Consider the following 14,214-nt stretch of genomic DNA (forward strand, 5'->3'; position numbering starts at 1 on the left):
GCCCAAAACCCATAATATTTACCTAAACATTTAACAGTTAAACACCCATTTGGACAAACGAAAGAAGCACTCACCTTGCCATAATACAGTAGTCTGCAGAGGTCCTTAATTATGTTAGGCATTTCTGTAATCTTCTCTCTGCATTCCTCAAACTGGGCTGCTACACTATAACACTTACTAATGTATCCACATACCTACAAAATACAGTATTTTATTGGTTCCAAGAGGAGGAAAAATTAATATTTACAATTGTATTTTTTATATGTACAATACTAGATCAATATTTTTATTATCTATACACACACTTTTGTGTTTATTATCATATTATACATATACATACACCATGTAGTCTTCTGAGAAGACCATATACTCAGTTAAAGCTGCTGCTTTAAACTCACCTGTACAGACATATCATCTGGCTTGCTAGAATGAGTCAAGACTGCTACACAACGATTAAATGCTTCTTGCAATACCTGTGAGGATTGAATGATGTACAAACTCAGTCACAGCAAAAAGAGGTAAAAGCCAGCAAAGCCAAAACATTAGCTGGTAAAGTAATTTTCAATGGCTGAAGGGAAGCATTTGACAAAAATGTGTGGTTTGCATAAATGGTTTGTAGTGCAAAATTCCTTGCAAGTGCTAATAACAACCTTTGATTCTTTAAGAGCTGAGAGTCTTCTCACATGTGAGCTAATACCTTAGTCAGTGTGCAGATGACACTAAGCTGTGTGGGAGTGTGGATCTCCTAGAGGTCAGGAAGGCTCTACAGAGGGATTTGGATAGGCTGGACCAATGGACTAAGGCCAACTGTGTGAGGTTCAACAAGATGAAGTGCTGGGTCTGGCACTTGGGTCACAAAAATCCCATGCAGTAGTACTACAGGCTGGGGGCAGAGTGGCTGGAAAGCTGCCTGGCAGAAAAGAACCTGGGGGTGTTGCTCAGTAGCCACTGAACATGAGCCAGGGTGTGCCCAGGAGGCCAAGAAGGCCAATGGCATCCTTGCCTGGATCAGCAACAGTGTGGCCAGCAGGACCATAGCAGTGATTGCCTCCCTGTACTCAGCACTAGTGAGGCTGCACCTTGAATTCTCTGTTCATTTTTGGGCCCTCTCTACAAGAAGGACATTTAGGGGCTGGAGAAGGGCAACAGAGCTGGGGAAGGGTCTGGAGTACAAATCTGATAAGGAGCAGCTGAGGCAGCAGGTGTTGTTTAGCTGTAAGAAAAGAAGGCTAAGGAGAGACCTTATCACTCTCTACAAGCACCTGGAAGGAGGCTGTAGCAAGGTGAGGATTGGTATCTCTTCCCAAGAAACAAGAGACAGGACAAGAGGAAATGGCTTCATGTTGTGCCAGGGAAGGTTTAGATGGGATATTAGAAGAAATTTGTTCTCTGAAAGAGTGGTCAAGCACTGGAACAGGCTGCCAAGGGAAGTTGCTGAGTTGCCATTCCTGAAGGTATTTAAGAAGTCATGAGGACAAGATTTAGTGGGACTTGTCAGTGTTGGGATTAACAGTTGGACTCAATGATCTTCAACATCTTTTCCAATTTATGTGGTTCTAATATTGCAATATATACAATGAAAAGGTCTTCTGCTCAAGTGGCTTGTTCACATTTATCTATTCTTTCACATAAAAAATGCATTAGTTCTGTAAAGGAGTAGAGAAACTTTGTATGTAGCTTGTTTACCTGCAGCTCAATAGACAAGCCTAGGTCCAGAAAAGGGTATACTCTGCAAGATGTTTCTCCTACTGTATCCAGAATATCTGAGATGTTAAGAATAACAGGTGTCTCAGGACCAAAAATTATTCTCAATTACATCTGATTTCCCAGGCACTGAGGATCTAAGATTTCTAGCTATGGAAAAGTTAGACTAAAAGCATGCATTTCAACACATTTCTTTACATTTACCTCAATTCCACTTTCTCTCCTCAGTTCTTCTGCATTTAATGCTGAACAATTGACAGTATGAAAAGCAAGTTCTGTAGCAGCAGGCAACAGTGGAGATTCTTTGGAAAACAAAAGGTCATCTGATGTTTCAATGGTAATGGTCTTTATCAGCATAGGATAGCCTGCATACTTGTAAGGTTTCAAATCTGAAAGAGGAAAAAAAGTCCAAGTTTATGTAAATGCACAGTCTAAGCAATTTAACCCACCACAAAATTATTGGTGGAAGATACATCAGATATATAAGGACTAGGACAGGAAGCCAAATACCCGGGGAATCTGGGACAAGACTGAGCAGTCCACACAATCTAACTCCTCATTACATAGAAACGTTCATGCTAGAAGCTAAGAGAGCTTATTGGGAAGAACTCATTTAAGATCAAAAAGGCTTATCTCCAGCTCAGTAAGCCCCCAAGCTCAAAGCCTTCCCAACGATGCTTGTCTCTCTCCAGAGAAACTCAAGTATAGCTTGGTCTGTATCTTAGGCCAGGACTGACTAACAATAAACCTATAAGGACCTTGTTCAGTTTGACACAACAATTTTAAGTTTTAAATTGCATTTTTCATTCCTTTAGAGTTCAGCAGTGCTAAAACATAATTTTATTTTTCATATGGAGCCAACTGCAAGCCAACACATTTAAGTCTATACCAATGCTGTCCCTAGCTCCACATAACTGACAGGACTATGACTGCACATGAGCCTCTTAGTTTACCATTATAATGTAACACTTAAACATCAAAACACTGTTGGCTCTGCAAGATTTGGACATGGCAGCAGCTACCAGCCTGGGACCGTACCTGGAGCCAAGTGTTAGGGTGCTCCAGCTATTCTTCTTACCCAACTGAGCAATGAGATAAGTTGTGTCACAGCACACTCACCCAAGAACTCTAACACTGGCCAGAATTCCTGCAAGAATGGCTCATCGTTAATAGCCAGATTATGTAATCTCATGTATAACCAACACCTGGGTGACTGAGTACTAGCAAGGATTTTTCTGCATAGATAATTGGAATTCTCTGTACAGAGAAAGATTCAAATTGATTAATATTGGAGCAGAGCACTTCAAAGAGCTATTCATGCTGTTTTGAATTAAGTTCTACTGCAGATTCATTTATTTCATGGAAGAAAAAGTCCTATTTTGAAGCCCTATAATGCTCCGGCAAGTCAGAAACCAGATCAACAGAGCACAGACTAAAGAAGAGAGGAGATTAAAGCTGACTGAAATGACCACTAAATAAACAAACATAAAACAATGAGGCACCATGCTTACCTTCCTTATGCCTGTTGAAGAGGATGCTTTGAGTTTTCAAGATCAAAATTATGTTTTCTGGATCTGGCCCATCTATCACCTTAGCAGACTTTGTGCAGAGAAACTCATATGCTTTATTAACTTTCTCAAACATATCCTGCCAATAAGGAGAAACAGCCGTAAGTGTTGTTAAGAACATTCTAAATTACTGAAGCATCAGTTTAAGTGCAAGTAAAATAAAGCCTTTCAGGTAACTAGCAACAGCACTAGCTTTGCTACCTCACTGCACTTCAGGAAATACTGCAAACACTGGTTCATAGATGAGTTTTCTTTTGTCTCCTGAACTCTGCCCTAGGCAAGAGACTTAAAGTCAATCATCCTATGACAAAAGCAGTAAGTACAGTTGGATTGTGAGTATGGGCAAAGGATGCAGTCAGTCTCTGAAAGGGAACAAATTGCTTGTTTAGGTCCTGTAACTCTCTGAACAAGACCATTTCTGAGACGTGAGTCTGATCTGACTACACCAGTTTACTGCAGAAATCCTCAATCCTTGGATGGTATTAGTTAAATTATTAACATTAATCTGTAACATTAATCTGTATTTTATCATTCACCTAGGGCATAGCCTTTAAAAGGAAGAAAAACAACTTAAGTGTGCATTTCAAAATTCTTAATATACGTAATAGCTGAATATGTCCCCATTTTATTAACACCATAAATTTGTGCTGTACATACCCTGCCTTCTGGATTCTTGTCTGGGTGATATTTTTGAGCCAGCCTGAAATAAGCTTTCCTGATCTTACTTTCATCATTTCTGCAATAAAATGAATTCCATCAATTACACTTAATAATAAAAAACCTAAAACAACCACAGCAAAACCAGCCTGGGGTTCTGACAACACTACTAACACTAACTGTAATTGAGTTAAAACTACAAAGCTCTCCTATTTTCTTTTTAAAACCCTGCTTCATCATCTTACACTGAATGGGGGGTAATCGTGTGGTCACAATAGGAAGAAATTTTAAAGACTGAAAGTATTTTAATACCTCTTGTATCTAATATACTAACCAGAAGGTGCTCAAAGTCCCTCAATATTTTAAATGAAGTATCCAAATGAGCTACAAGTGTTGAAAGTTAGTATTTCATCATTTGCAGTAAGTGCACTGTTCTTGAAGGATAAACACAAACTGCTGTTGGTTCACTTCTGGAGACCTGAAGTCAGAAACCAGTGGCAAGACGCGATGCAAAAAATTCTAAGGGTATGATCCCCAAGAAAAAAGGCAATATAGGGGAGGGAGAAGGATGATTACAGAAAAAAGCTCCTGTGAACATATTCAAGTTCTGTTATATTTTTGCTCACTATGGTTAAAGCTTGTCCTTTAAAAGAGCAAAGCTCAGAGCATTCTTTTCCCCATTTTCAGCTTATCTAAACACTTTAACTATTGTTTTCTCAAACACTGGAACTGTACTTCCAAGCTTTGTTTCTTTTTAGCAAAGCAATCCTCCACTGTGAAAGAAGATGGTGCTACACATGACTGAGCTGGTACCACTAACTAGTTCCAAGTACCAAGATAAGAAACTTCAGTTTGTTCAGTGGATGGAGTTTGTATAAAAGTATTTATATAACTTTAAAGCCTGAAGACAACTTACTGGCCTTGTCCTCTGGGTAGGTTAAGAACTTCGTATGCATCATCTATTGACATGGTAGGTGGCTTCTTCTCCACCTCCTTCTTCCAAGCTTCTAGGGTATCTTTCAACAGTTTAACCTCAAGAATTACAATTTATTAGTGTTTCATTTATGCTGACACTAGTATACATAATTTTTAAAAAATGCTGTTTTACTAATGAATCCTGTATTTTATTCAAGATAAAAGCACCTTGATATTAAAATGACTATGTAAGAGTTAAATTAGAAGATGGAGAATCACTTAAATAAGACATAGCTCAAATCATGATACTATAAAAAGTGAAAAGCTGCATGAATAAATAAAGCTGCTTAGACAGATCTAGTCCATAGACTTGAACCAAAAACATCTCTTCAGTTAATGTACTGACATATTAGCTTGGTTTTTCGCAGCATGGACAAATAAGAACCCCAAAGTCATTATTTCCATTCCCTCTCCCCACCTCCAAAAAATTTTCCCTGAAACACCCTCTGAAGTTTCTTGGATGCTTGATTTTGCTATTTAAGTAGTCACTGCAAGAAGGATACACTTATGGGGGTTGCTATGTGGAAAGAACACTAAGCTGCTTCAAGATAAAGTAGGGTTTAATGTATTTACTTGTGGTCCTAAATTCACAATAAAGAGTTACTTGCAACAAACCTAGCACTTGACTTTGTTAATATTTTAGGACTTTTCGTTAACATTTAGGACTGAAAGATCAAGAACTAAATGAATCCTAAAGTACTTCTTACTTACTGGATCTTTAATTGGCCAGTCTGGAAATCTGAGTGTATCACAAAGATGCTTGAGGTAATAAATGTTACAGAACAGCTCATTTTCCAGTTGGGGATAGTTGATAACAGGGATGGGACAGTATTGGTAGAGGGCTCTTGTATTGCTTTGAAGACGAGGAGTGAAGTCAGCAAGATGAGCAGCAATCTTCTCGATCATTAGACGCCTAAAAGGTACAAAGTTTAGTTTAACACTTGCCCAGCAGGCCTGAATCCTCACTCACTGTATAAACGTGTTCAATGATTTCTTCTGAAAAGGTTTTCCTTAAAAGTTTCCCACATTTCAGTAGAGATTTAGAATAGGACTCTGTCCTATTCCATTAGAGAGCTATTTAAACACCATGAAAATTAGTGTATTAAAATAAATTAAAAACAGTATTTTCCTTTTTTCAACATCTCTTTACTTTCTGGAAGACCCCAATATGTATTGGAATATTAGAGGTATATCACAGAGATAGATGCTGGTAATAAAGTACATATAAATTAGTAAGTATTAAGTTATTCACTTACATAGTCAAGTCTCCAGTTGCAAAAGTAACTTACTCAAGATGTTGAGAGAAATATTCCCCTTCCCACTACCAGTTCTGCTCTCCCCTGCCCTGGTTATTTTTGGTTGAAGCAGAGTGCAAAGCAAGACACTGCCCTTTCAGAAGGCAAACAAGAGGAAGCCATGGAATCCAGGTATTTTCAGCTTTAAGAATGTCAAATACCTCTTCAAGATAACCTGTAGTTCAGATTTATTTGTCCCTCTGACAGAAAACAGTTACCTCATTTCATTGCTCCAAATTGCTTCCGGAGTGTCAAATTCTCCAAGGAATATCTCAGAAAATTTTTCTGGTTCATAGTTTTCTAAATAACACACCATTGCTTCAGGAAGAATATGTCCAAGTATACTTCTTTGAACTATATCTTGACTTTTTGTCTACAGAAGAGATCACATGGTCATATCAAAGGTAATTCGGTTTTGCTAACTAATTTGAGACCTAAAAACTCTCCCCCTTTTCCCTTATAGTAGCTAAATTCTAGTTAAAACACCTATAGGTAGTCTGCAAAACTATTTGGAAACAGAGGTAGTTACTCTTGCAATCTACTCACTTCTTCAGACTTGAAAGCTTGTTTTGTATGTGTGTATTTCAAAAACCTAGAAGAGAAACAGCAGTTATTTTCTTTTTGTTTGATACTTAGGTACCCTTGAGTAGTAGCAGACCAACATAGTCCAGCTGGCAGGTATTACACATTTACTTTGAGATAAAAGAGTAACTGCAACAGTTGCATGAATTTATGTACTGAGTTAATTTAATCCTTCGGAACTCCACCAAGCTAAGCACTCCCGTGCTATAAATGTTGCCTTATGTTCATCATTTCAGTTTGAAAGTCTTACTCCTGAAAGCTGGTTTTCTACCCACACAAAAAAAGATGCTGATATAGACACAGACAACCTCTGCGCTGTTAGATTTTCACTGCAGGGATGAAATAGGATGATTTTAGACTAAGTGCTGACAGTGCTATTACACCAGTGTCATCATGGAAGCATGCAATCATTGCCCAGTGCATTCCACTGTACCAGAGACTTAACTGGAATTGAAGGATAGCTTTTTATGAACTATTGCATTTAGAAGAAAAGTACTGACAAGAATGCCATTAGCCACCTGCATATGCAGTGCATTATCAGGCAGTACAGACTGATTTAACTGTTTTAGGCTTCAATATTGAAAGAGGATATTAGATTCTTTAAACCCCTTCAACAGCTGCCTACTATCAAAAGCTACATCAGAATATATGTAGCTTGTGTTACTACTTTTTAGTGCTTGTAAATGGCTTATTCTACAGTAAGGCATGCCCAGTTGTACCGTTAGAACTGTATCATCATTCTCATTCCCTCTCTGGAAGGATAAGAAATTCACTTTTTAGTGACTGACTAGATCATGTGGAGGCAATTCTTCTAGAAGAAGAATTTCATGTTGATTCTACCAAGCCACACTCCCCAGAGCATGCAGAGATGTAGAGCAGCAGTTCTGCATGTGACTGGTCAAGAGGTACTTTTGGCTGCTCTTTTTCCTCACCTTGCAATAGGAAGTACATTGGAACCTGTGTACATCATGATGAAGAAGAAGACTCCACTCAGATAAAAACGAGGTAACTGGGGGTTGTCTTGCATGACATGAGAGAGCAATACAGCAACTTTTTCCACCAGGATAGGATCAAAAGTCAGTAATAGCTGAAATCAAACACAAGCATTTATATTAGCTGCAAGTAGGGCAAGTTATCTAGCTAAAATTGAAGTTTTAATTAATTATTGGGACAAGCCAGAAATTTACAGGTATTACAGTTAAAGAATACTTCAGCTTAAAAACAATAAGTGTCAATCAAAAAACATTTAAAGTTGAAAGGGACCTCTGGAGATCATCTTGTCAAACCCCCCTGCTAAAAGTGTGATCTTCTAGACCTGGTTGATGTCCAGGTGGCTTTTCAATTTCTCCAAGGATGGAAATATTTCTTTAAAAGATATTGTCTGAAAAGCATGAAATTGTCAACACCCTATGAAATAAACAACTGCTTGGTTAGAGACCTGCACAACGTTACAATTGCTCTTTGATGCATTTACCCCATCTAAAGTATTCACATGAGGTAGAGTAAGTGAAACTTTCACTCATTCAGATACATTTTTGAAGAATTACTTACCTGAGTGATATGAGGAAGGCAAGTACTATCTGACAACAGCCTTTTCACTCTAGGCAGAGGTCTTATAATAGCATTATCTTGATCCCTAAAAAAATCAAGTAGTACAGCAGTAAGCACACGTGCCTTTTCTCTTTCAAGAACAATTTTATTAAGCATAAGTATTAGACTATTGAAGCCATATTCTTTGTCTTTTTTTGTTAACTTCAAAGTTTGTTGTTAGACTTGGTAAGTGTGGTTTAGTGTCCTGCATTAAACCAGTTTTGTTTAAGTTAAACAAGAGCCTGGCTATGGCATTAGAAATGCACATAGCTTGTACATTCATTCTTGCAGTCCCTTTCACAATATTAGTATTGTCTCATTTACAAACTCTCTATTTGCCCACAGAATTAATTACTACCATGTAAAAGGTTCTTTAATAGAGCTCCTTAATGTACTACTTTCTAAGAAAAGCTTTAAGACAGAATTTATTCATTCATGCATCTGTCAGAAAAAGTTAACCCCTTCTGCTGAAAATCACTGTTTACCTGCTGGGAAAATATCCACACATGGTGATGAGCATGTTGAGGACAAGTGTGGCAAGGTCAGTTTCATTCAACACAGGCTGGCCACTGGCAAGCAAGCACCACTTCAGCTGAGGGATGACCTGTAAGGGTCGCCAGCCATCCATACCCTGAGCCCAGCAACGAGTTTTTGAAGTCACCTTCCCATTGTTCCATAGTTCCTGCATCTATTGCAAGATTAGAGATGAATTTAGTTTATTCAGCATTCAGACCCACCTTTGCTCCTAAACACTCATGCTCATGACAAACTTTTAACTGCTATGTTGCAGACTATTATAGTTGCATAAAGTTTCAATGTGTTTATAACACTGTCATAGAATCACGAAGAATAAGGTGTTGATTATGTTAAAACTAACTGAGGCATGGAGGGGTAGGCATTCTTACCAAAAAGGCTGTAGTTCTTGGCACTACATCAAGTCTCTTATCTAGCTTTAATCCTTATTTAAAGAGTTAGCTGGAGAACATTCTTTAGCATTGTTTAGGGCCCCTCTCACACTCAGTCACCAGGACAGAAATCATTTGTCAAGTTGTGAGTTTGAAGCTGACAGGTACCTCTTGAAAGCTGTAAGGACCACTCCTTTCTTTGTCAGCATTGCCGAAGTACCATTCTTTCTCGCTCTCCCTCTTTGCATCAGGTGCTGCCTCAATCACGTTGCTCTAAAAGTTGATGTTTATAAGAACAGCTTTAGCTTCATAGTACAAATATCACATTTCTACAGGAAATGTGAAAATACATTGGATTTTTTTAAGAATTGTCCCTTTCACAGAGCAACACATGAGTAGTAAGAAACAAAGGCCCTGTACCTGCAAAGGGACTGTAGCTCTGCTCGTGTGAAGATGTGCCAGAGTAAGAAGATCTACAAGGATTCTGATACCATTTGAATCCATAAGGTCCTTCACATTTCTCTGTTAACAAATAAACTGAGTTACCAAACGCATTTTCTAGATAAACATTGCTGCAATTAAGCATTGCACAGTTTTATTCAAGTGAGAAGTGATCACAAAAAAAGTCAAATCATTCTCTAAAGTGACTGGATTTGGTGCAATCACCCCAGTATCTACACATTTCCTTCAGCTTTCTCTCCAGTAAATAACAGCTATCACATTCCAGAAAGCTGTATCAAACATTGTTCTAAAACTTCCTCAATACTTGAATTTTTGTTCAAGTTAACCCTGAAAGACTACTTCAGACTATTTTATACAGTCAACAGACTGATAAATTGCTGTTAAGTGTACATGTCCACCTTACCTTATTGAGGATCAGCTTGTTGAGGAACAGGATCAATCTGTCCCGCTCAAGCCTGTCAGTGCACTGTCGCAGCAGAAAAGAACAACTTAGTATTTCATAGTACATACTAGAAGTTCCCTTCAAAAGTCAACATAGTTGCAGGTGCAAAGCCCCATATTGTTTTTTCATGCCCAGAAAAACTACTAACTATTAAGTGTTAAGTTTCATGTACAGCTAATGATGGTAGTTTTCTGCCCCTGAGGAGCACACGCCTTGCTGCCCTCCAACACTGTTGTTGCCCTGAATCAAATCCACTATTATGCCAAGTCCACTGTTCTATTAGGACTATGTTTGGATTCCCAGTGAACCAAGCACAAGAGAAAAAGAGAATGCTTTTAGCCAGCAGACAGAGAGGATCTTTGATATTTCATCCCTGGTGAGATTATCAAGGCTGAAGGCAAAATAACAAGGGACTACCCTGGTTCAGTTTCACTTGCAACAGCCAAACCCCATGCTGATGCAAGGAAAGAACTCCTTCAGATTGCATGGAAATCTATTTTTGCAAGCTGAATCAGTTGTCAGACATAACTTAACAGACACTTAATAGGTAAAGCAGCTACTACTACAAATCTAATCCACCACATGTGCTCATCTAAAGCTATCATTTCATTAGGTCTGGGGCTATGACTCAAAGTCTGCACTTTGAAATAATGTGATACGGAACTAGATTATCCTCTTATAGAGCTTCTGCATTTTTCAAAGGCAAGCTAAAGTTATATCTGCATTTTGTTGGCCTTAAAGAGACTAGTTTGAAATATCTCTATGATCAGCAGGTTTTTTTGGTTAAACTTTAATTAAACTGAAACAAAGGGAGATATTAAGAACAGCTGTTGACAGCATGGAAAAAAGTATTCACAGTCTGTAAACCCAAAACCTGAGTTTCACAGTAACTTGAAGGATATGAACATATGTTGGACTAGCAGTATGTTAACTACTATATCCAGTAATTTAAAATAATTCTTACCCTTTCTAACATTCCAACAATGTACTTAGTATCAGAAAATGGTCCTATTTCTTCATGACACCTTCCATAAACAATGGCCAATGCTTGCAGACATAAGCATTTCATATTCACTTTTGGGGTAAGCAAAAAGCGATGGTAGAGTTCATTGAAGAATTCATACCTAAAACAGAAATGAGATTTTAGAAAAGAAAACAAATACGGACCTTAGGAATGAGATAAGGTTTTAATAATGTCTCACGATCTTTTGATTGCTCCACTCTCTTCAGTTTCATCTTCTTCCAGCAGCAATCTTAGATAATAATCCCCTATTTTTATTTCCTCAGAAAGGCACTCATATTTTACCTGTAACACAGAACACCTTACTTAACAATATATATTATTTCTCCTTCTGTAAGTTTTTGCTTGCATAACAATACTGAGCTCGATTGCATCTAAAAACTCAAGAAGGTTAGCAACCTCTCCTAGGCTGTAGGAAAACTGAAATTTGCAAGTTTTCTGTTAAAGAAACGCACATCTACAAAATAAAACCACTGGCTATTGCAATCTCCCTGAATAAACGATGCTTCTCATCATACTGAAATCTCTACTTCCAGCCTTTAACTAACTTGTTTCTAATACCAGCAGGTTTAATTAACTAAACTTGGATAGCGCATGATGCATTCAGTGACTCGAGTTTAACAAGTACTTTTTCCACTGCAAGGTATTTCACTTAATGTTACTGCAAGTATGAAACACAAGCATGACCTAATTACTAGTTATACTTGCTATTGTGCTGGATAATAAAAGCCTAGAGGCATCAGTTCACAAAGCAAGAAGCTGAAGTAAAATTGCACAATAAAAGCTATCATTAACTTCAGAGCAAATACATTAAATTTAACAAATGCCTCAATGTTCAGCGGTAACAAGCATTTGGAAGCACTTCAATGAGAGGTACCGCTAACATACAAAAAAAGCCACTCTACACTGGTTTTTCTTATCTATAATTTGTAGATTACTGTCATTAGGCCACAAAGTTATCTACAGATTTGATCACAGCATATCATACAAAGATAATCCACTAACTGGGTATGTTTTCAGAGGAGTCTCAAGCCTCCATCCCCCTTGGCAAAGTGACAGGTCGCACAGTTGATAGAAGAGGCCTTTGTCAGCACTATCTAGTTCAAATACTTATAGCATAGTTCAATAACATATTCATTACTATTTAAAAGCAAATCTGTGAGACAGCAGCTGTTCAATCCAGTCCCAAAGTAGCTGCAAGAATGCTACTGCTACATTCCAGCAGCATAAAGCCACAAAGCAGTGTAGTGTACATGGGGTAAGTCTGTATTACTAAGTTTCAAATCTGTACTTCTGATTCTGTCCTAGTTTGCAGTGCTAAAATGTTGGGATAGCAGACACTGTGACACCCACAAGTCCTGTGCCTGACCTATACCTGAAGGAAGCTTTGAAAGACAAATGCCAGTGCAAGAAATATCAGTCTAAACCCAGTCTTAGCTATTTACTGCATCAATGTAAGAAGCAACCTGTAGTTGTGCAATAGGAACAAATTGCATACATAAAATTGCTCTCATAAAACATTAGCTTGCAGTTCTTCCTCATTTGCAGAGCAGCCAGCTGAGAAATTCCCCAAACCAAGTTTGTTCTCATTTCACCAGGAGTTCTCAGCTCAAATGTCAATAGAAAGCCATACTCTAAAAAGGATGGCAATGGGGATATCTATGGAATATCTTGCAGTTGAATTCAAGGATGGCCTTGCTTTGCTTAAGCGTTACACATTAATTAAAACCACATTGTCGTGTGGAACCACAACAATACTGAAGATAAGAGAACAGTACAAGAAGTGTTTATTAGAACATTATTTGAAAACACCTTGCAAGATGTTTTGAGAAAGCCACTCAGGACCATACTGATTGCTTTGCAGAAGCATCCAAGTTCGGTTTTTTTTGCTTTGGGTACTGCTGTTCCTAGAATGGGATGACAGTGAACTTCATCTATAATTTTCAATGCAGCGTCTTTTAGCCCCATAACCTACTCATGATTTGGCAAGCTAGTATTTAAGAGACACAGGATTACTGAAACATGAAGGAGATAAAGACAACAAACAATAGTGTAAGGACCAACTCTTGTCTTAATGCAAGAATACACCAAGGGTTCTCATAAATATTTCATCTCTACTGCATCACTTGTTAGGCAGAAGAGGCTGTTTTGCCCAGTGACATTGGACATTAGTACCTGTTCATTGATTCAAGCCTTAGCAGTTGATTCCATAACCCTAAAAAAATTCTAGCTTGCAGACAGAGATCAACACAAGATTCACTCGTAGAATAAAGAGAGAGAAGTGACATTTCAAGTAGACATATTTTACAGATGCAGTTGGTCCTATGGTAGGTCATTTACCTCAAACTCCTGGTGGTTCCATGAGATAACATTAGCACTACCAAGTTCTCTGTCAATATTAAATGCTCTCATCTCAGACTCAAGAGTATCTCTCAATTCTTCCCGTGTTTTGAAGTTCCAAATCAAGTTTGATCTAGCATGATCCTGAACAAATCTAAAAAAGAAGTTACATAGTTTAAACCCCTCAAAACATTATCTGAAAAGCAGACAAAATTCAGCTGGCAAGCTAGGGGATATCATTAGCATTAGTGGACATTAATTAGAAGGCAGAGAGCAGTGGTCTTCAATTTGCTACAGTAACTACAGTTGTTCACTTGTATACTGTTTTGATAGCCATGAAGGCCAGCCTAGACTAAAGTATGCCTGTGTCATCCCTTAGGGCTCAGTTTGCTATCTCAGTTCATGTCCAGGAGACATGCAGGTGATTCACTGTAAGCCAGTAAGGGCTACAGGTAAACAATCCACAGCAGCAGACATGCACATACCAGCTGTGTTTTAAACAAAAAACAACATAAAAGAGTAGCTTATGCAGTAAAATAGAAGTTGATGTCTTAAATGTCACAAAATAGTCAGTGGACACTGAGAAAGGACTTTAATACCAAAGGTGTAGGAGCACATGAATCTTCCTTTATTAAACTGTATTTGACTTTTAGAAACATCAAGCAGTTAAATT

General features: G+C 38.0%; 1 protein-coding gene across 4 annotated transcripts in view; it reads right to left on the reverse strand.

The window, feature by feature from the left end:
• Positions 1 to 14,214, reverse strand: part of DNAJC13 (DnaJ heat shock protein family (Hsp40) member C13) — a 57,225-nt gene that overhangs the window by 15,859 nt on the left and 27,152 nt on the right. For all 4 annotated transcript variants that reach the window (XR_011004173.1, XM_068205133.1, XM_068205118.1 and 1 more), the window contains 18 exons: positions 13,542 to 13,695; positions 11,383 to 11,486; positions 11,145 to 11,304; positions 10,142 to 10,204; positions 9,697 to 9,798; positions 9,445 to 9,549; positions 8,857 to 9,059; positions 8,333 to 8,417; positions 7,714 to 7,868; positions 6,746 to 6,791; positions 6,418 to 6,572; positions 5,616 to 5,817; positions 4,846 to 4,961; positions 3,930 to 4,008; positions 3,216 to 3,351; positions 1,909 to 2,093; positions 399 to 473; positions 75 to 194 (listed from right to left, as the gene is read on the reverse strand). Coding sequence is in view for 3 of the 4 variants with exons in the window: in XM_068205133.1 (XP_068061234.1) it covers positions 75 to 194; positions 399 to 473; positions 1,909 to 2,093; positions 3,216 to 3,351; positions 3,930 to 4,008; positions 4,846 to 4,961; positions 5,616 to 5,817; positions 6,418 to 6,572; positions 6,746 to 6,791; positions 7,714 to 7,868; positions 8,333 to 8,417; positions 8,857 to 9,059; positions 9,445 to 9,549; positions 9,697 to 9,798; positions 10,142 to 10,204; positions 11,145 to 11,304; positions 11,383 to 11,486; positions 13,542 to 13,695 (2,245 nt within the window). In the remaining variant the exon portion in view is untranslated. The remainder of the gene's footprint in view (positions 1 to 74; positions 195 to 398; positions 474 to 1,908; positions 2,094 to 3,215; positions 3,352 to 3,929; positions 4,009 to 4,845; positions 4,962 to 5,615; positions 5,818 to 6,417; positions 6,573 to 6,745; positions 6,792 to 7,713; positions 7,869 to 8,332; positions 8,418 to 8,856; positions 9,060 to 9,444; positions 9,550 to 9,696; positions 9,799 to 10,141; positions 10,205 to 11,144; positions 11,305 to 11,382; positions 11,487 to 13,541; positions 13,696 to 14,214) is intronic.

This window comes from Anomalospiza imberbis, chromosome 1 (genome assembly GCF_031753505.1).
Source record: "Anomalospiza imberbis isolate Cuckoo-Finch-1a 21T00152 chromosome 1, ASM3175350v1, whole genome shotgun sequence".
Taxonomy (NCBI): domain Eukaryota; kingdom Metazoa; phylum Chordata; class Aves; order Passeriformes; family Viduidae; genus Anomalospiza; species Anomalospiza imberbis.